The sequence below is a fragment of the Brassica rapa genome, chromosome A08 (genome assembly GCF_000309985.2).
Source record: "Brassica rapa cultivar Chiifu-401-42 chromosome A08, CAAS_Brap_v3.01, whole genome shotgun sequence".
In the NCBI taxonomy this organism is placed as follows: domain Eukaryota; kingdom Viridiplantae; phylum Streptophyta; class Magnoliopsida; order Brassicales; family Brassicaceae; genus Brassica; species Brassica rapa.
Genome location: NC_024802.2, coordinates 5,021,876 through 5,042,773, shown reverse-complemented (window position 1 = coordinate 5,042,773; position 20,898 = coordinate 5,021,876). Strand labels below are relative to the sequence as shown.

The window sequence follows — 20,898 nt, the reverse complement described above, 5'->3', positions numbered from 1 at the left end:
GCACCGTGGAGAACCAAACGTACTTTGAATCTGCAAGAAGAACAATAAAGCTTTTCTATTGGTGGAGTGAGGCGAGTGAGTAGTGGCACCTAAGAGTCCATTGGGAGTTCAGGACGTTTCAGAGTGACCCATGCTTGAACTCTTGTAATATCTCCTTTTTGAATCAACTAAGAAAACAGAGAAGCATAGCAGGATCCAGTCATTCAAACGTAGCTTTACAACCAAAGCTACCAGCTTTAAAAACAAAAAAACGTTACCAGCTTTTCTCAGACCAACCGCAAACAAACACAGAAAATCATATTATCTTACAAAAAGATGATATCATTTAAAATGTCACAAAAAGAATTTTTCAAGTCTCCAAATCTACACAACTCTCATGTGTCAAAAAGAGAATAACATTAGATTCCTAGGTTACTAAAATGCTGTTAGTGATCAATCCAAAGAGATTTAAAATAACAGAATGAGAGTGATTATGCTTACCTGATGAACAATATATCGTTGAAGATTAAGCCAATACATTTAACTGATATCGTAGAGCTACTTCTAATTCTCTTTCGAGCATCTGCTACCTCTGGATTTGCTTCCCTCGCGACCAAGCGTATCCAAGTAGATTCCTATTTGATAAAGAGTGTATCATTTAGAACAACTTTTCTTCTCGATCTTGTTGAATTTGTGCTGCTCATGGGTGAAAGATGTGATATTTATACTCACAGCTTCAGTCAGTTGGCTGAGAATCCAAAGAAGTCGATTAAATGCTCTAGAATGAAAGTAGTGGAGTAATCACCTTAAAGCTTGGATTTAAGGGATTTTAATGGAAGGTGGAGACGATGTTACGGTGAGTTGATAAATGCCTTTGTTTTCTGATCGAATAAATTGGCAAAAGGAAGGTGAGAAGACGACGAAGAAAAAACCTAAAGTACTTAACTGAGCTTAAGAATAAGTTTTAGAAAATCCCGACAGCAAGATAAAAATGAGTAAAGATAAAAGCCCATATAATTTCAGAATAAATGAAACGATGCGGATGAAGAGTGGACACGTGGCGCGACCGGACGAATTTCCTACATGGATTCCTATGTGGAGGGCCCAGGAGTGAGATAAACTCTCTTTTATATAACTAGATTTTTCGGGTTTGTAAGCCTAATAAAAGTATCTGAGCAAATAAAATAGGCCGAAACTTTAAAAACTTTAGTCCGAATTATAATTACTCTACAACGACTACAAGCTACACTCAGATACAGAATAGTACAACAAAAATTGATTCACTAAACAATACACGTGGACAACTATAGATGCATTAGTACACACTAGCAATATACACTTATACGCAGATGATAATCATTTGGCCCATAAAAAATCTTTAAAAGAAAAAAATGAGATATATATATATACCTCTTAAACCCTATTCCTTGGCCCCTGCCTCTCTCTCTCAGTTTACCAAAACCCTAGTTTCGAAGCTTTACCACTCAGGTACCGATCTACTCCATTTTCTTCTCGATCTTCATTTTCGTACGCCTCATAATGCTTTTGATTTGTGTCTTTCATAATATTCCCGATTCGTCTTTAATGGATCGGGAGCTTTTATATACACTTTCCGTCTAGCTTGAATCTAGATCTGCAAGTTTTAGGATCTTGTTATTCTCGTTGTGGAATAGGTTTTTGAGATTTGATTTAAGGTTTGTGGTTTCAAATTTGTGTAGAAATGGCTTTCTGCAAAAGTCTCGGTGGTCTATTGAGGCAAGGTGCGGTTTCTCAGACAGGGAATGTTCCCGTTCAGTCTATGCTCGGTTCTCTCCGGTACATGTCTACCAAGCTCTTTGTCGGTGGTAAATATCTTGTCTTTGTTCTTATGAAGATCGGAATGTTTTATTTGTTTTGAAAATTGGTTTGACTCGTGTGGTGTTGATTGGTTCAGGTCTCTCATGGGGAACTGATGACCAGTCATTGAGGGAGGCTTTCTCTAACTTCGGTGAAGTCATCGATTGTAAGTAATGGTTGCACGTTGAAGATTTTTGTTACATTGTGCGAAAGTTTATATTTTTTATTTTTATTTATTGTTGTGCAGCTAAGGTCATTGTTGATAGGGAAACCGGAAGGTCAAGGGGGTTTGGATTTGTCAATTTCTCTGATGAGAGTGCTGCTAATGCCGCAATTTCAGAGATGGACGGAAAGGTTTGTGTTTGAATGCTCAGTTAATAAACTTTCTAAATGATAATTATTTGTGTGTTTTCTATGGTTTAATGCTTTTGGGTTTTTTTTATTTCCAGGAACTGAATGGACGCAACATCCGAGTGAATGTTGCTAACGATAGACCAAGTGCTCCCCGGGCTTATGGGGGTGGTGGCGGCTACGGAGGTGGTGGCGGCTACGGTGGAGGTGGTGGTGGCTATGGAGGAGGTGGTGATGGAGGCGGTTACTAAACAGAGGATCTTCTTGTGATAAGAAGAAATTGATCTTTCTGTTTGTTTTGGACCTTCGTTTGTTTTTTTTTATAATTTAAATCTAGTCTGGTGCTAGTACAAAACCTGAATGGGATTTGTTGAAACTCTAGTAGTCATTACTCTCTTATCTAAGAGACACCTTTTTCACTCAGTTTGTGTTAGCTTCAAATATTGCCCGTTGTTAACTCTTGACGAAATCTGAACTGAGAGAGTGAGAAATTATCATCTATTTTAGAATTATACCCAACCCGACTTAAGATTTGTGTTCAACCATTTGATTTGACATCTAGAAAGGGCAAGGTGACGTGGTGTGAATTTTGTCTTTAGATTCAAACTTCAAAGAGAGCAAGCGAAGTCTTGGAAAAAGGGATCAAATGCTGGGAAGGGTCAAAAAGGTTAAAAAATCCTATTATGGACCACATGTATTTTTGTTTAAAAATTAAAAGAAAAAAAAACGAAAATAAGGGAAAAAGGTAACCAAGAAATTTACAAACCCAACCACCAAAACCCATTAACCCGACCCGACCCAACTTCAAAACCCTAAATTCCCAATTTCATCTTTTCCTATTCACGATTTCAAACTCTCTCTCATAACCACCACGATTTCAAACTCCCATCTGTAATCAAACTCAGATTCAAGCACAATCATCTCAAAACAACAATCTCCATCTCCAAATTAGTATGTGCAATGTCGCCAAAAACTCGGCTCGCCGAGAAGAAAGAAAAAGCGGGAGCGTCAGAGAAGAAGAACGCCGGCGTGAAAAAAAAAAGAAGCGGCAGCGAAAAGGAAAGCTGCCGTTAAGAAAAAGAAAGAAGCGGCAGCGAAAAGGAAAGCCGCCGTTAAGAAAAAGAAAGATGTGGCGAAGAGGAGTGAGACCACAGAGAAGAAGAGGAAGCGAGACAGTGGTCTGGATGGTGGGTCCTCGTCTAATCCAACCAAGAGGGCTCGAAACCGTGTGAGAGAAACCGCAGCATCTCCACTGGAACATCAAGGCGTTCATTCCCCCACACCAGCAGCAGAATTGCCTTCTCAGGGCAATAGTAAGGGTACACCACGCCCAGTGATTCCGAGTCAGCCACAAAAATCGCCAACACCAACTCATGCAGCGAGTGAGGCCGAGAATCCACAACAACCTCGAGTAACCTCAGGCTCTTCCACAAAGAGTCCTTCACATCGTGTAGACAAGCAGGACGGTGAGGAGATTGGATCTAACAACAGAGATTCAAACGCACTCGAGGTTGCCGTTGATAATGACGCGCCAAGAACGGTAAGCAAGTCAATTTAAAATGGTTTTAGAATTATTTACGATAGGATTGAACTAAGAAATATGTAGTAATTATATAAGTAGTGTAACTAGTACAACTAAAAGAATAAAACTAGTTCAACTGGTAATAATATGTTGTAAACAAAATCAATGGAACTAGTATTAACTAGTACAACCACACTTCTTATAAATAATATAACTGGTACAACTATGGAAAGTATAATTAGTCTAACTAATACAACTGAGTATTGAATTACTAGTACAATTAAAAGAGTGAAAATGGTGCAACTAGTAATAATATGTTGTAAAGAGATTCAGGATAACTAGTAAAACCAATTTTCTTATAAGTAATATAACTGGTACAACTACGCTTTTTATACGTAGTCTGACTGGTATAACTAGAGAAGTATTTTGTATAACTATTTAATGAGATGGTGTTGTCATTGTATAACTAGGCTTGCTGGTAGAACTAGTAATATTATTTTTAATTTAATTAGTGTAACTGGTACAACTAAGTGATTTTGTGTTGTATAACTCAGTTATTTATTCAGTGTATTTTGTTTGTGCTTTTCAGGTTGAGAGGGATGATATGACCGTAGAAGCTGACAAACCTGCTGGTTTTTTCTTCAAACGGAGCAACTATGGAAAGGGTTGCAAGTTCTCCTAGATACTCCATCAGGGAACATAGCCTCTTCTCTGGCTTATACTGCCACTCATATCCAGAAAACTATCTGAGCATAGGGAGCATGAAGTTTGCGAGAAAGCATTTTAAGGTGAAGAAGACAAAGGATGAGAAGGAAAAGGGTCTGCAAGTGACAGAAGTGGATGTCTTAGAGAAACTTTAGAAGATGAAGTTTGATGGTAGTGGCGATCGTCTGAGGATGACAGTTCTTTACCTTCTGGCTAGAGTTTTAAGAGGAATGTCAAAAGGAGGATACTTCATTGAGTATTTCATTCTCCAAGCAGCAGAAGATCTGGAGTTTTGCACCGAATTTCTATGGGATCGTTACACATTTGATGATTGCATGAAGGGGATTTTTCATGTGAGGGATCAGTTTCGTGATGGGATCCCAGAGAATGCACAGTGGGTATTTCCTAGGTTTATCAACCCTCTGGAGGTATAAGAATTTATTTTTTATAAGCATATTTGTTATAACATAACTAATGTGATTGTGTGAAATGATGTGCAGATATTAGCATTTGAATGTATCCTTGTCCTTAGAGAAAGATTCAGAGAGCCTGTTCCAAACTGTCTTGATGGTTGTCCAAGAATGTTCAAATGGAAGTTCAAGAGGACCGGAACAACATGATTTCCACTTGACATGATTTATCGGACGCTAGGAAACACAAAGGTAAAAGCTTATAATTTTTTTAAGTGTTGTTTATGTCATTTTCTTCAAGTTCATAGTTAATTAAACGTGTAATTTGTTGTTGGTCATATTTCAGGAGATTATCAGTATTTTGGAACCAGAAGGATATGAAGCAGACCTTTTGTATGAAATAATGGATGAAGGGACTTATGAAGACTTGGAGCTGATAGATGATTCGGATACGCCAGACATAGCTGTTGACAGTTGGAACAAGATCCTACTAGAACCAGGGAGTAAAATTTTCTGTCCAGATCTATTTGAGATGAATGTGAGAACCCGAGAGTAACAAGAGCAAGCAGGAGGCAGGGAAGGAGGCAATGCAGGGGGTGAGGCAGGAGGTGAGGCAGGAGGCGAGGCAGGATTTGAGGCAGGGGGCGAGGCAGGAGGCGAGGCAGGTCGTGAGAGTTTAAGAGAAGTAGAGTTTGGAGTTGAACAAAAGAATGGACGATGGATTTGCATTGAGAGACGAAACAATTCTTGCTAGAAGACTAAAGGAGTTGGAACAAGACAAGATTCAGAGAGAAAGTTGGTCATTCCAGTTTGGTGAAGCTGAAACCGGATATGCTTCAGGAGGCAGAAGAAGAGATAAAGATGGTGATGAAGAGGCTGAGATGCATGGTGATAAGGAGGGTGATGAAGAGGCTGAGAAGCATGGTGATAAGGAGGGTGATGAAGAGGCTGAGAAGCAGGGCTTGGATGATTATGAGGCTGATAAGGAGGGTGAGGACAATGGTGACAAGGATGGTGATGAGGCAGACGCCGAGAAGGATGGTGATGAGGCAAAGGCTGAGAATGATGGTGAGACACAGATTGAGGCAGAGGCTGAGAAGGATGGTGAGAAAGATGTTGAGAAACAGATCGAGGCAGAGGGTGAGAAGTTGATGCAAGGTAAGTCATGATAACATATAAGTTCAAATTATATTTTTAATGATGATGATCTAAGTCAGGATGTACTTTTGTTCAATGTAGATACTGAAGAGAGATTTGATGATGATGGAGATTAGCAATCTATACTTCAAATTATGGCAGACACTGCAAAAAGATTTGAGAAGGCTTGCTTATATATGGTAATGTATAAGCAAGCTTTCAAATTATGGTAGACACTAGGCCTGGGCACAAAAACCAGACCCGAGGACCCGAACCGTAACCGAACCGAAAAAACAGGGTTTCGGGAAGATTCGGTTCTTCAGAAATACCCGTTTGGGTTTTGTATTTCACTATGTTCGGGTTACGGTTCGGTTCGATGAATAACCGATACTCATTTGAGTATCCGATTGAACCAAAGCACTAATTAAAACATCACGCCCGACCGTAAAGCATTAAGCTTTAATTCTTTGATTCTTTCAATCCACCTCTTCCTCTTCGTGGAGACGGTGACTCCTCTCGAGAACGTCGATCGTCTCTGAGAGAATCGAAACCGAATCACATAAACCCTACATCTGATTCTCTATAAATGGAGAGTCTTGATCGATGCAGCTCCTTCACAATTCACAGCGAAATAACTCAGTCTAAGGTTTACAATCATAAACACTTAATTCTTATTTCTTTTTTTCGATTGATTCTTTATACGTTCGTATTTGATCTCTAGTTTGATCGATCTTTCATTATTATTCTTCAATCACGGTTCATTGTTGTTGACTGATTATCTTGTTTATATTTTGTAGATGGATTCATCAACAACTCCGAATGGAAAAGACAATGGCAATCAAAGAGAGCAGGAGATAGATGGAACACAACAAGAGTTTTCAACTCCTGATAGTAGAGGAAAAAGAAAAGAAGTCCCCGGCTCAAGCAGAGCTACGTCTCAACCAGAGAAGGCAACTAAGACGATTAGCGTACGGTCAAGTATTTGGGAACACTACACAAGGACGACAGAGAATCGAGACAAATGCGTCTGTCACTATTGCAAGAAGACGTTCGCTTGTCCAACCAAATCAGGGACGTCTAACCTGCAGAAACATCTTACCACCTGCAAACATTACAAAGCTTGGGAAGAGGGAATGGTTCGTATTCAGCCTGCGATCAATGAAGATGGTTATCTGAAGGACGCCAAGGTTTCAGATGTTGTGGTCTGGGAAGCTACAAACAAGATGCTTGTCATTGGTGAGCTGCCACTTTCCTTTGTTGAAAGCTTAGCATGGAAGTGGTTCTGCAACAAAGTGAATCTGCCCAAGCCACAGTCGAGGAGGACCGCAACAAGACACATTGTTGAGATGTATGTGAAGAAGAAAGCTGCACTGAAGGAATGGTTCAAAGTTAACAAACAGAGAGTGTCTCTTACAACTGATATATGGGTCGCTCAAGCTACAGGTAATGATGCTAGTTTTCCTTAGCTTAAGAAGCTGATCCTCGGCTAACTTGTGTTTGTTTGGTTTCGCTCAAGACTAACTTGTGTTTGTTTGGTTTCGTATAGGTGCTAGTTATATGGTGATCACAGCTCATTTCATTGATGCATCTTGGAAACTGAAGAAGCTGATCCTCGGCTTTAAGTACATCACTGATCACAAAGGTCAGACCATTTCAACAGTTCTACTTGAATGTTTAGCTGATTGGGGTACAGAAAAGATTTTCTGCATCACTGTTGACAACGCAACTGCAAATTCATCGGCTCTTAGGAAGTTTAAGACTAGTTTTGGTTTGCTTGGTAATGATGCAATGGTGCTTTCTGGGGATTATATGCATTTGCGTTGTTCTGCACACATCATAAACTTGATAGTGAAAGATGGTTTGGCTGCTGTGGATGTTAATGTTTCTGCTATTCGTAATGCTATTTGCTATGTAAGATCAAACACTACTAGGCTAAGATCGTTTGAACTGAGGGTTGATTCAGGGAAGTTAACAAGAGGCAGTTTGCCTTTAGATTGCAAGACTCGATGGAACTCTACCTATTTGATGTTGTGAAAAGCTCTTGAGTTCAGGGTTGCATTCAACAAGATGGAGGCAGAGGACAGGCTATATAATGATTACTTCTTGGAGTTTGATAATGGAATCAAGCGCATTGGACCTCCTGAGATGGTAGACTGGAAGGCGATTGAGAGGTTAGTCCGGTTCCTCGTTATCTTCTACAACTCTACCTTGGTTGTATCAGCATCCACTTCTCTGAACTTTTTTAAGTGTTACGGTGAGATAGTAACAATAGAGAAGAACCTGATAGGATTGACTAATAGTTTAGACTTAGAGTTGAAGGCTAAGGCTGAGGAGATGGTTAAGAAATTCGATAAGTATTGGGATGGTATGAGGAACATCAACAAGATGTTGATAGTAGCAACAGTGTTTGATCCTAGAAAGAAGATGCAGTTTGCTAAGATGTGTTTTGAGAAACTCTACGGGAAAGATACCACGGATGCTAAAGAAATGTCTCAGTCTGTCATGATTGTCCTTTGCGATCTGTTCAAAGAGTACAGTGCTCGGTTTGGTCCTGGTTTAGGCGTTGAAGCATCTCAGCCGACACAAGCTGCATCATTTGGTAGCCAGGAGCAGACAACAGATGAAAGGATCGACTTGATTGATGATTTTGGGTATGAGAGGATGGATTGCATGTATGAGGAGTTGGTTGAGCTGATAGAAGTTCGAGAAGCACAAGATGAGTTGGAAACTTATCTGAAAGAGAGTGTTGTCAATCCGAGAACCATGCTTGGAGTGGAGTTTGATGTTCTGTCTTGGTGGAAGGTGCATTACTCCAAGTTTCCTATTCTTGCAGAGATTGCTCGTGATGTCCTTGCCATTCAAGTCTCTTCTGTTGCTTCTGAAAGTGCCTTTAGCACTAGTGGCCGAATCATTAACCTCATAGGAGTTGCCTAACTCACTATATGATTGAAGTTCTAATGTGTTCTGAGCAATGGATGAAGGCAGACATGCGTGGCAGTGAAGGCAGAGTGGTGACAATGGAACAGATTCTAAGTGAATTCGAGTATGAAGACAAGCTCAAGAGAGGTATATCACTTATAACTAATCAGTTATCACTTATAACTTTTATATAATATTTTCTTGACAATGCTTTTCTTTATAACTTGTTTCAGAGTTTGATTCTCAACCAACACAAGAAGAATGAGTCAAGGAGGAGCTTTGGAGAAGTGGATGATGCGCTTTGAGTTGCGGATGTGCTTGGTTCGTTTCTTTGCAATATTTTGATGTTCTCGGTTTGTTTTTTAGTTTGGTCTCTTGTTGTTGTTTGTTGTTGGTTCTTTGTTGTTTTGAAAACTTGCATTGCGGTTAAGAAAAGGATTGGTGTGTGTTTTGTTCCTTTTTCAAATATGGAATGAAATTTTCAGTTTAATTATACCTCTACCTATGTGTTTCTGCCATTATTATTGTTATTTCCAAACCCCTTTGACTCCTTCAGTCTCGATTTATACAATTCAAACTGTAATTTTCAAAGTTTGAAACTGATGAAGTCTTTATATTCCAAACTCTCTGTGGTAATCTTTCTCTATTCATAAGAGTCAAGAGCCAACAAGAGTAGAAGATGATGAGTAGATCAGCTATTTGGGAGCACTACACAAGAACAGAAGACAACCAAAACAAATGTATATGTCACTATTGCAACAACACTTTTGCTTGTGTGCCTAATTTTGGCACATCTAACCTCCATAAACATCTTCAAAGCTGCAAACAGTTCAAAGTAAGTGTTTATGTGATGAGTATGAAATGGTGACATGGTTGATATTCATGTTTTCGTTTTTAAGTTACTTGTTTATAACTTTATTTCAGATCATGATATCCAACCAAGACAAGAAAAATGAACTGAAGTGATTTAAACTATGAAAGCAATGGAGAAATGAGATTTTTGTTAAGTATTATGGTCAAGTATTCGTTTTAAGTTTTTTTTTGTTTGGTTATTTCGGTTACAATTTGGAACCGAATGGTTACTTCGGGTAAATGTAACCACAATAATTTCAAGTACAATGAGTATTTGGTTACTTTACGGTTCTTCAATCTCGGAACCGAACCTACCCGAACCCGGTTGGACCCGACTCGAACCCAACCCGTAATTTATATATACTCGAATGAGTCTTTGTATTGGAAACCCGAAAGAACCGAAACCCGAAATACCCGATCCGAACCCGATTGGGTACCCGAACGCCCAGGCCTAATAGACACTTCAATTACACTATTTTAAAATATATCCAATAAATTAATAAAATCAAGCTGCGATGAGCCCATAAAATGTTTTTAGCCCACACAAAATATTTATACAAAAGGGTCAGTACGGTAAGTGAGCACGGCCTAATTGTAGCATACTGAATAATAATTCAATGCTTTCTTTTTGTCTATTGGATTTATATACTTATTAATCCACTTTATACTATCTGTAATACAATAATCACTATTGCATACTATGCATGATTTAATACTTTTATCATATCTTTTTTTTACCAAACTCATCCTCCACAAAATGTATGTCTCAACCTAGTATTCCAAATAGGAGCTTCATTCTCCGTCCATGTATATGATATTTGTACTTTGTTTGAATTTTACGTCCATGTTTCTAATAAGTCTAACTAAGTCTACTTCAGATATCTCAATTTTCTCACCAAAAATTAAAACCTCCTGCAAAAACGAAAAATATTTTTTTTTACCAAAATTGTAAAATCAGTTTTCCTCAAAACTCGCAAAATTCTACTAAAGCTGTAAAATAAATTTCTAGCAAAAGTCATAAAATCATGTTTTTTTCGCTAAAACCACAAAATCAATATTTTCGTTAGAACCGTCAAAACATTGTCTTCCACTAGAACCGTCAAAACATTGTTTTCTGCTAAAACAAAAAATTAAGTTTTTTCGCCAAATCAATTTTTTTCACCGAAACCGCAAAATCAACGTTCTATAAATTCTTTTGTCGAGATCGTAAAAAATAAAAAATTTCCCTTGGTTTTCCGCCAAAACTTCAAAATGAGTTTTTTCGCAAAAATCGTAAAAAATAGGAATGTTTTGCCAAAATCACAAAAAAAAGTTTGATTTGTATTTTGGACCTACCCATTGTAGCAAAGAGAAAAATATACCTTTATTATTCTATGTTTAAATCAAAGAGCTTAACTAGGTCTTGGAAAAAAATCCCAAACCGAAGACAAAAACTAGAACCCAAACAGAAATACTAAAACCATAACCAGACATAAACTCTCAAATACTCTAATGGTTCCTATATTTTTATATCTTAAATAATTGAACCTAACCAGAACCAAATCAAAAATTAAACGGCCACCTGAATATATTAAAAAATTAATTATATATACATTTAAGAAATATATATTTTATAATTTAAAAATCTATTAAAGCATACAAAATATTTGAAGAAAAAAATTATTATAAAGTATCTAAACTATCGAAAGTATCTGAAAGTATCTGAAAGTATCTAAAGTAATATCCAAGAGTTTTAGTCCGAATCATCCTAGTTAATTATATTTACCCAAATGCCCAATATTTAACCCGAATTATCTGAATTGCCCAACATAACCGAACCAGAATCATAACCAAATGAGAATTAAAATTTTCCGGGTATTTTCCTGTTCTAGTTTTACTATATGAACCGAACCCGAAACTGCCCAAACTGAATCCGACCGAAAATAAGTCATGTATTAACGGGATCCTCTAATCCTCTATTCAAATTACTCGATACCCGAAATACCTAGAACATCTAACTCGAACCCGATACCCGAAATACCAAAAAGAATAAACAATGTGGGCTAACCTTTCATCCTCCACGTTGTTTAATATCTAAATCTGGATTGTAGGACTTTGTGGACCATCCACCAATTATTTTCAAAGGAGATTGTTGAAGAGTCAAGCTTTCTATTTTCTCCCATAAATGTAGTAAGAGATAATTCATAAGCATCACTCTTTCACAGGAGTAGAAAAAAAAACAAAGAGAAAAAATATAATGCATTCTTGCATTTGATACGAAGATGATAATGTGGAGCTTGTGTTTCCTGTTCTCCCTTTCTGATTTAATACTTGTTTTCGCTTCTTCTGCTAAGCATTTGTGTCCTCCAGACCAAAGAGATGCTCTTTGGGAGTTCAAGAGTGAATTCTCTGTCCAAGAGTTAGATTCCTCTTGGTGGGAGTCTGATTTGAAGACAGAGAGGTGGAGGAGCAACACTGATTGTTGTGCATGGGATGGTATCTCATGTGATTCTAAGACAGGTACGGTGGTGGAGTTGGACCTGTGGGGCAGTTCCCTCAACGGGCCTTTGAGATCTAATAGTAGCCTTTTTAGACTACAACACCTTCAGAGTCTTAATCTTAGCTCCAACAATCTTCCGGGCATTCTACCAGATTCCATTGGAAACCTCAAATATTTAAGGGTTTTGAAGCTTTGCTACTGCAATTTCTTTGGAAAAATTCTTTCTTCGCTCGGAAATCTTTCTTACCTCACTGATCTTGATCTTTCTGTTAATCAATTCTCTGGAGAGCTACCAGATTCAATGGGCAACCTAAACCGACTATCAGAGTTGCAACTAAGATATAACAATCTTGGTGGGAACTTTCCTGCTGTTCTACTCAATCTAAGCGAGCTCACTCAGATAAGCCTAAGTTACAACAAGTTCAAAGGTATGCTCCCATCTAACATGAGTAGCCTCACCAATCTGGAGTATTTAGATATTAATGGAAATTTATTTTATGGACCTTTACCGTCACCTCTGTTTATGATCCCTTCCTTGATTCAACTTAATTTGGAAGGAAACAGCTTCAGTGGTCCTATTGAGATTAAGAATATTTCTTCACCTTCTAATCTTGAAGTTTTGTCTCTTGGAGAAAACAATTTCGATGCGCCAATCCAAGGATCTTTGTCAAAACTTGCCGGGCTCCGAACTCTTGAACTCAACTATATGAATACAAGAATCATGGTTGACTTGAGTTATCTCTCACATCTTAAGTCGCTTAGCTATCTAGACCTTTCAGGGAATGATTTGAAGTTCAGCTCAACTCTCCGTCTTCCCTATTTAGGTTTCTTGTTTTTATCATCCTGTAATATCGTTGAGTTTCCCAAGTTCCTACAAAGCCAAACCAGATTGCTGTTATTAGACATTTCTGTCAATCAAATTGAAGGCAAAGTACCAGAGTGGTTTTGGAGATTGGAAATACCGCATGTTAACATCTCTCAGAACTACGTAAGCGGTTTTGATGGATCTGCCGACGTTATTCAAAGAACCGGGGGAGTAGTTACGCTTGATATAAGCTCAAACGCTTTCCGAGAACCGTTTCCTTTGTTACCGAACTCTACAAACTACTTATTTGGCTCTGACAATCTATTTTCGGGAGAGATTCCAAGGACGATATGTGACTTAGTTTATCTCGAAAGACTTGTTTTATCCAACAACAACTTTAGTGGCTCCATCCCTCTTTGTTTGAGTACTTATCTTTCGGTCTTGCATCTTCGGAATAACAGCATCTCTAGTGTTTTTCCTGAAGATTTTATCAGTAATATGCTGATATCACTTGATCTTGGTTACAACAGGTTATCAGGAGGACTGCCCAAGTCTCTGATTAACTGCACTCGTCTCCAGTTTCTGAACGTGGAAGAGAACAGAATCAGCGACACCTTTCCATTCTGGTTGAGAGTGTTGCCTAATCTAGAGATTCTTGTCCTTCGTTCTAACGAATTCCACGGACCAATAAGTTCTTTCAGTCTCCCCAAGCTGCGAATCTTTGACATTTCGAGAAATAGGTTCACTGGGGTCTTGCAATCAGATTTCTTTGCTGGTTGGGGCGCAATGTCATTACCGGTTGTATACTTCGAAGGTGATTCGCAGTATAGGTTTTCAGGAGTTGGCAAGCCGTACTATCAGGCGTCCGTTGCTCTGACAAACAAGGGATCGAATATGAAGCTGGTTGGGAGTGGTTTCACAATCTACAAAACCATCGATATCTCTGGAAACAGATTCGAAGGAGGCATTCCCGAATCCATCGGTTTACTGAAGGAACTGATTGTGCTCAACATGTCAAACAACGCTTTCACAGGCCGTATTCCACCCTCTTTGTCAAATATAACAAGTCTTCAGTCATTGGATCTATCTCAAAACCAATTATCAGGTAAAATCCCACCGGAGATCGCGAAACTCACTTTTCTGGCGTGGATGAATTTCTCATACAACAGGCTTGAAGGTCCAATACCACAAGGCACTCAAATTCAAAGCCAGAATATTTCTTCATTCGCTGAGAATCCTGAGCTGTGCGGTGTTCCTCTCCAAAAAACTTGCGGTGGAGGAGAAGGAGCAATAAATCAAGAGCAAGAAGATGAAGATGAAGATGAAGAAAAAGATCAAGTGTTGAGCTGGACTGCTGCTGCAATAGCCTATCTACCTGGTGTATTCTGTGGATTCACCCTCGGCCATATTCTTACTTCATATAGACATGGCTGGTTCATGATGATATCTACTATGTTATAATCGTCTTCATGCGTTTTAAAATTAATATGGTAACTCTTTTGTTGTATTGTTTTGCCACTATTATTGTGAGAATCTGTGTGCTTTGGTGGGCTTAGTTTTCTATTTCCCTTTATGTGTTTGTGTCTCTGAAGTCTTGTCGCAGGGACACCTGGCCTGCAGTAATGCAAGTCATGTTTTAAGTCGGTATAAATCAATTGTTTCTTCATTTTCAGATTTCTTATGTTGTTTCGAATCAACCTGATAGATATCAGAATGCGTATTACCGCAAGAAGAAAAACCAGTGACTTGGGGATAACAATGACATGGCAAGCCGTTGGAAGTTAATTCAAACATTTAAAAGAGAAAAGGAGAGCTTCTGTTTAACTCTGGCCAACACCTTAAACTACTAAACAACTGAAAGGATTCTTAGGGCTGGTGGGGTATTACCGAAGGTTTATATAGAATTATGGAATCATTGCCGGGCCATTGACCAATCTTTTGAAGAAAGACCAGTTCTCATGGTCTATGGAGTCACAAACAGCCTATGAAAAATAGAAATATGCTATGGTCCGTGCTCTAGTATTGGCCTTACCAGATTTCAACCAGTGTTCGTAGTGCAGTCGGATGCTTCAGGTTTAAGTTTAGGAGCCGTTTTGATGCAGGACAAGAATTCAATAACATACTTCAGCCACGCGTTGACAGCTAGAGAACAACTGAAACAAACATACGAAAGAGAATTAATGCCACTGGATTTCGGGAAACTCACTTTTCTGGCGTGGATGAATTTCCCCTACAACAGGTTTGAAGGTCCAGTACCACAAGGAACTCAAATTCAAAGCCAGAATATGTGACACCTGTCACCTCCTATATGGTCATCCCGACGCTTCATCATAAAACAATGTGACATTCGTCTCTCCCTTGCTGAAGAAGACGGGCCACCAACAATATCTCGAAATATAAAAGTTTATAAACTCAACTACACTCAACCAAAACCAAACAAAATTCAAAAGAAAAGTCAAGTAGAATCAAGTCCATCCAAATATAAAATAATTGTTTGTCTCATTTGAAATAGAGAAGAGAGAGGGGTGAGCAACAGGGGAATCGCTCATTGTATGTGATGCTATCCCGAAATTCATGGATCCGGACATATCACTCTGAATAAATATAATTTTATTCTAATACATGACAAACATGGTACCTAAAGTACCCAAGCAACAAGCAATGGTCCTAGCGAGGTGTGCACTCGCTGCCCACTAACAGGCCAGAAAAAAAAAACATTCGAGATAGTGCTCGGACACCACCCGTAGATGATTTATCGACCCTCCAACTATGGCCCAACCGGTCGACTAAACCTGGCCGTAACCTCCAAAAAATCTAACATACAGAAGCACCTCTCACTCTGTATTTGTCTTAAATAATTCTAACTAAGAATTTACAACAGTGAAGCAAACAATATTGAATGTAACATCCTAGTTCCGGTTTAAGCAAAGAACCTAAATAACTAAACGCGCAATGACTCCAATCAAGACGCAAGACATACTCGATTCATAGAGTCGGAACATATAAAAACTAAACTATATTTGTTCAAAATTCTAAGTCGTGTACGAGAAGTTCGAGAATAGCTCTCACCTTAGCAATATGGAAAAGTGGTGTCTATGAACTCCAGCTGCTCAAATAGACTTCAAATCTGAAATCAGGGCGAAACGCCTTTCGAACGGTTGAAAACGGATAAACGAAAGTCTGGTCTAAAAGTCAACCTGCCTGGTCAAATGTCAACCTTTGACCACATTGGAATTGATTTAAACCGACTGGTTTGACATAACTGGATTCCAATTAATTTTTTACCGACCGGTTTAAACTAACCAAAATTAAATTAACGAACCAAACCAACTTGACCGGTCAACGAGTCACCGGCGGCGGCGAGGCGGTGGTCTGATGGCGGCGAAGCGGTGGCCGGCGGTGGCGAGCGGCGGCTGACGACAGTCCAGCAACGGCAAGGCGGTGGTCCGGCGGTGGCGAGGTGATGGTCCGGCAGCTTGTGTGGCTCACGCACGGGTGGAGGGAAAACTTCTGGAGGCCCTAGCGGCTTCGTCTGAGCTCCGATTGAGGCGTGGTCGATGGCTACGGCTTTGTCTCATCGAGAGGAACACATTGGTGCATATGCGAGATTCACAACGGTTAGACAGATATTGACGATTTACTAAACGGACGAAACTAAGCTTAATTGCATGGCGGTTTTCCGACGGTTTCTTGGGCTGGGATTGGCAGTGATGAGCTTAACGTGGTCTCGGCTTGCTTTGGCTCCCGCAGCGAGTCCTGTTGGCTCAGTCTCTACAAAAACTCCACATTCCTATTTCTTAATACTGTCTTTTTGATTTATTATTTTTGGAACTAAGAGGACAAAACAAAGATGATGGTGGGCTGGAGGAATGGGTATTTATAGAAAATACTCAGGCCTTCGAGAATAGGCTTGGGCCTTGACGGGCCAAGATTTTCAAGTCTAAAATTTGGGTCGTTATAATTCTTCCCCACTAGTAAAGAATTCATCCCTGAATTCAAATCTGAGCTGACTGTTCAATATCATCGAAACAAAACTCTGAATAATAAATCTGCTCGATCTGTGGAGTCTCCTCTTCCCATCTCTCTCTCACAACAAACTCTGACAAACACGGTCGACATTCCTTGAACTGCTTTCAGTTGATGACCCAAAATCTCTACAGGCTAACACGGTACAACAAATTTTTACCAAGGCCGTTTGGCGGCTGATGCAAAATGAAATATGGCACTCTTACGAGCTTTCTCAAAATAGACACATGAAACACGTCATAGAGGTCTGATAACTCTGCTGATGAATCAAATCTGTAAACAGCTGCTCCAATCCGCTCCACAATAGAATATGGTCTCATAAACCTCAGTTTAAGCTTCTTTAGCTTTCAAGTCTTAGATCCTCCCTGAAATGTCTTTATTTTCAGGTTTACTCGATCCCCTATCTGAAACTCCAATCCTTACGACGTTTAGCTGCATAACTCCTCTAACTGCCATGGGCTTCCTAAAGCCAAAATTTGAACATGTCAATTTGCTCTACCGTCTCTTGAACCATTGATGATTCTATCTCACGTCACTCCCCCACTTTGGTCCAACAAAGTGGTATACGACAAGGCCTACCATAAAGAACCTCATATGGTGCCATCTCAATACATGAATGATAGCTGTCAAGGTAGGAAACTCTGCTAGAGGCAGATGCTTTGCTAGCTTCATTTTCACTGTAAAACATAATCTTTGAGCATATCCTCTAAAGTCTGAATAGTCCTCTATGGTTGACCATCTGTCTACTGATGATAATTGTACTCATGAAAGACTCTCCAAAATGCAGACGTGAACTCATATTTCGATCCGATACAATGCTGATAGTAACTCCGTGCAACCTCACAATCTCCCCAATATAAGTCTGCGTCAACTGATCAGCTCGGTCTGCCATCTCAATTACTAGGAATTAAGCTGATTTGGTAAATCTATCCATGGCTACCCATGTGGCATCTTTTCGACATGTGGTGATCGACAATCCAACAATAACATCCATAATCACCATGCCTCATTTCCACTCTTGCAAAAGAAAACTCAACAATAACTTAATAGGTACCCGATCCTCAGACATAACTATCTGACATGCCTGACACCACGACGCAGTGTAGCTACAATCTTTATCATACTAGGCCAATGATAGTAGGACTTCCTATCTTGTACCTCTTATTTTTTCTCGGGTGGATAGAGAAATACAAGTGGTGTGTTTGCTGTAAGATCCCTTTTCCAACAGCTTATCGTCAAACACACAAACTCGGTTTTGGTACAGGTACATGTACATCTTACTCAAAACTGTATGACATCAAATACTCCCAATCTCGATCTGCTTAACCTAAGCCATAACCCTATCCTATGCTTGGTGTATCCTGCATAGCAAATCTGCCTGCTCCAAAGCCTCAAGGCCATCTGTCTCTCCCTCGACAGTAATGACACACAATCTGAGACTAGCAAGTGTCCTAATAAACTAATAAACCTCTTTGGTTCCCGATACGTCGACCATGTGCCTACTTAAGGCATCTGCCACCTGGTTGGCTAATTCTAGATGATAAGTGATATCCAAACCGTAGTCTCTGTCAACTCGATTCATCTACACTGCCCAAGTGAAATCTTTATTGAGTGAAGATAAATATCAGACTCTAATGATCCCATAGAATATGGAATTCCTTCTCATACAATTACGATCTCCAAAACTATAACACAAATACCACTATAACGTCTCTGACGTGATGAATAAGCAATGACCTGATCTTCCTACATCAATCCATAATCCAAGCCAATATATGACACATCTTAATAAACCTCGTCCTTTGTAGAACCAAAAATGATGTCTTTGTCAGCTATGCTTCAATTCAATGAACTCCTTGAACAAAAACTTTTCCAATCACACTTATACTTTTGCATGTAAACCGCGTCTCAACATTACTATACTGGCAAAACCCTTGATGAACTTCCAGTGGTACCCTGCTAACCCAAAAACTATGGATCGCAGTAGCGCTCTTAGGTGTAGGCCTCTCCAAAATGGTATTATTCTTCTCTGGATCCATCGAACTTCTGCTTCCAAAACCCCATTGCCCAAAAATCAACCCTTTCCTCTGCCAGAAGTTATACTTCCTTAACTTAGCGGACAACTGATGCTCTCAAAACTGTCCCAACACAATCCGCAAATGCTTACCTTGCTCCTTTCAATTCCAAGAATAAATCAAGATGTCATCGATGAATACAATCGTGCACTTATCCAAGTGTTCACGAAAACATCATTCATATGCTTTACGAATGCTAACGGTGCATTCGTCTAGCCAAATGGTATAACTACAACTCATAATATCCATCCCCTATACAGAAATTCGCAATCAGTATGTACTCCTCAGCTATAGCAATCTGATGGTGTCTTGACCCTTGGACAACCTTCGAGAACTATGAAGCTCCCTCCATCTAATCCAACAACTCATCAATATGATGGTTACCATGCTCAAGTCTATGTAGTTGATACAAAGACTGAAAATCCTATCTTTCTTCTTTACAAACAATAATAATGCTCCCCATAGTGAAGTACTCGCTCTGATAAAACTCTTGTCTGATGAATCTTCCATATGCTCTTTCAGCTCGACCATCTCTGCTGGCGCTAATTGGTATAGAACTCTTGAAAACGGTACTGTCCTTGGTTCCAACTCAATCGTAAGAACGTCTCCTGTGTCTGGTGATGGCCATTCCAAAGGCCACAAATACATCCTCATAATTTGCAGTAATTGGAAGATCCTACAACTCATGTTGTCCATCATCCATAACCATTGAAATGGTCGCCAAAAATTCCACTACTCCTATATCCAATAACTCATAAGCATGTAGCATGCACGCAATAAAAACTTCCATCTGCTCCGGCAATATGAACTCTTGCCCTCAGGCAACCCAACACTACTCAATGTCGTGACAGCCAATCCATTCCAAGGATGACATCGTAAAAACGTAGCTCCATCTTTGACGAGAATCCAAACAAATAGCTCCCACTTCCTATGCCATATGTCCAAACTGACACATCTCTGAAACGATCAACAATGCCAAAAACTGGCAAACAAAACCAAGCGTAACTCCAATATCAACACAACACAAGCTTCTGCACCCCCAATCCAAAAGATTCCCATATATTTACAAACTAAACATACCTCTAAAATAGTGAATATACTAACACACACATATAACACATGCCAACTAATGGCTCACATCTCATACCGCATAATTTCCTGTATCAAAACTCGTGGAGCGACGTCTTGAAGTTGGGTGGCGACAACAACATCATGTATCCACTCTTGGATAACCTTGGAACAATGACAGAAGAAACTGATAAACTCCTGAGCAATCTGACAAACTGAGACATTGCCCAACAGGTGAACATCTGGTTGGGACCCTGTTATTTGAAGGACGAATGATGTCATACAAAATTTCTAAATTATATTTTCTTTTTAAACATTGAAAACCAATAAAAATTGAATCCCCTAATCATCATCCCGGGTCAGAACCGGGACGGAACCCCGCTCTTATACCAAAATTGTGACACTCGTCACCTTCTATATAGAGGACAGAGTGTCATTTTCGACGCATCATCATACAACAATGTGACACCCGTCTCTTCCTCGCTGAAGAAGACGGGCCACCAACAATATCTCGAAATATAAAACCCATAAACCTAACTACACTCACCCAAGCCCAATGAAATCCGAAAGAAAAGTCCAGTAGCACCAAGTTCGTCCAACAAGAGAGTCGCTCAGTGAGGTATGGGATGCTACCCCGAACTCCATGGACCCGAGTATATTTTAATTCTAACACATGACAAATACGGTACCTAAAGTACCCAAGCAACAAGCAATGGTCCTAGCGAGATGTGCAC

At 39.5% G+C, this 20,898-nt stretch overlaps 5 protein-coding genes across 8 annotated transcripts in view; 4 read left to right on the top strand and 1 right to left on the bottom strand.

The window, feature by feature from the left end:
* LOC103833097 overlaps positions 1–20,898 on the bottom strand; it is a 1,138,500-nt gene that overhangs the window by 229,817 nt on the left and 887,785 nt on the right. The window lies entirely within an intron of this gene.
* Positions 1,298–2,608, top strand: LOC103833150 (glycine-rich RNA-binding protein 2, mitochondrial). Its single transcript, XM_018653417.2, has 5 exons — positions 1,298–1,467; positions 1,698–1,823; positions 1,913–1,981; positions 2,063–2,169; positions 2,265–2,608. Exons 1-5 carry the CDS (start codon positions 1,371–1,373, stop codon positions 2,415–2,417), a joined length of 552 nt encoding a protein of 183 aa, XP_018508933.2. The 5' UTR covers positions 1,298–1,370; the 3' UTR covers positions 2,418–2,608.
* Positions 3,127–4,548, top strand: LOC117127488 (neuromodulin-like). Its single transcript, XM_033278020.1, has 4 exons — positions 3,127–3,195; positions 3,248–3,706; positions 4,278–4,320; positions 4,427–4,548. Exons 1-4 carry the CDS (start codon positions 3,127–3,129, stop codon positions 4,546–4,548), a joined length of 693 nt encoding a protein of 230 aa, XP_033133911.1.
* Positions 5,514–6,077, top strand: LOC117127487 (sodium/potassium/calcium exchanger 1-like). Its single transcript, XM_033278019.1, has 2 exons — positions 5,514–5,961; positions 6,043–6,077. Exons 1-2 carry the CDS (start codon positions 5,514–5,516, stop codon positions 6,075–6,077), a joined length of 483 nt encoding a protein of 160 aa, XP_033133910.1.
* Positions 8,091–14,667, top strand: LOC103833284 (receptor-like protein 47). The gene is made up of 2 exons (XM_033276550.1): positions 8,091–9,006; positions 9,093–14,667. The coding sequence occupies exon 2, from the start codon at positions 11,973–11,975 to the stop codon at positions 14,454–14,456; it is 2,484 nt and encodes an 827-aa protein (XP_033132441.1). The 5' UTR covers positions 8,091–9,006; positions 9,093–11,972; the 3' UTR covers positions 14,457–14,667.

What these genes read in the sequence shown, in the direction of transcription:
- LOC103833150 (XM_018653417.2), top strand. Translation starts at nt 1,371, where the DNA reads ATGAGATATATATATATACCTCTTAAACCCTATTCCTTGGCCCCTGCC. An exon ending in CTTCGGTGAAGTCATCGATT is followed by an intron (nt 1,982 to 2,062) that starts GTAAGTAATGGT and finishes ATTGTTGTGCAG; the next exon opens with CTAAGGTCATTGTTGATAGG. An exon ending in TTTCAGAGATGGACGGAAAG is followed by an intron (nt 2,170 to 2,264) that starts GTTTGTGTTTGA and finishes TTTTATTTCCAG; the next exon opens with GAACTGAATGGACGCAACAT.
- LOC117127488 (XM_033278020.1), top strand. Translation starts at nt 3,127, where the DNA reads ATGTCGCCAAAAACTCGGCTCGCCGAGAAGAAAGAAAAAGCGGGAGCG. An exon ending in ATAATGACGCGCCAAGAACG is followed by an intron (nt 3,707 to 4,277) that starts GTAAGCAAGTCA and finishes TGTGCTTTTCAG; the next exon opens with GTTGAGAGGGATGATATGAC. An exon ending in AGAAGCTGACAAACCTGCTG is followed by an intron (nt 4,321 to 4,426) that starts GTTTTTTCTTCA and finishes ACTCATATCCAG; the next exon opens with AAAACTATCTGAGCATAGGG.
- LOC117127487 (XM_033278019.1), top strand. Translation starts at nt 5,514, where the DNA reads ATGGACGATGGATTTGCATTGAGAGACGAAACAATTCTTGCTAGAAGA. An exon ending in GGGTGAGAAGTTGATGCAAG is followed by an intron (nt 5,962 to 6,042) that starts GTAAGTCATGAT and finishes TGTTCAATGTAG; the next exon opens with ATACTGAAGAGAGATTTGAT.
- LOC103833284 (XM_033276550.1), top strand. Translation starts at nt 11,973, where the DNA reads ATGATAATGTGGAGCTTGTGTTTCCTGTTCTCCCTTTCTGATTTAATA.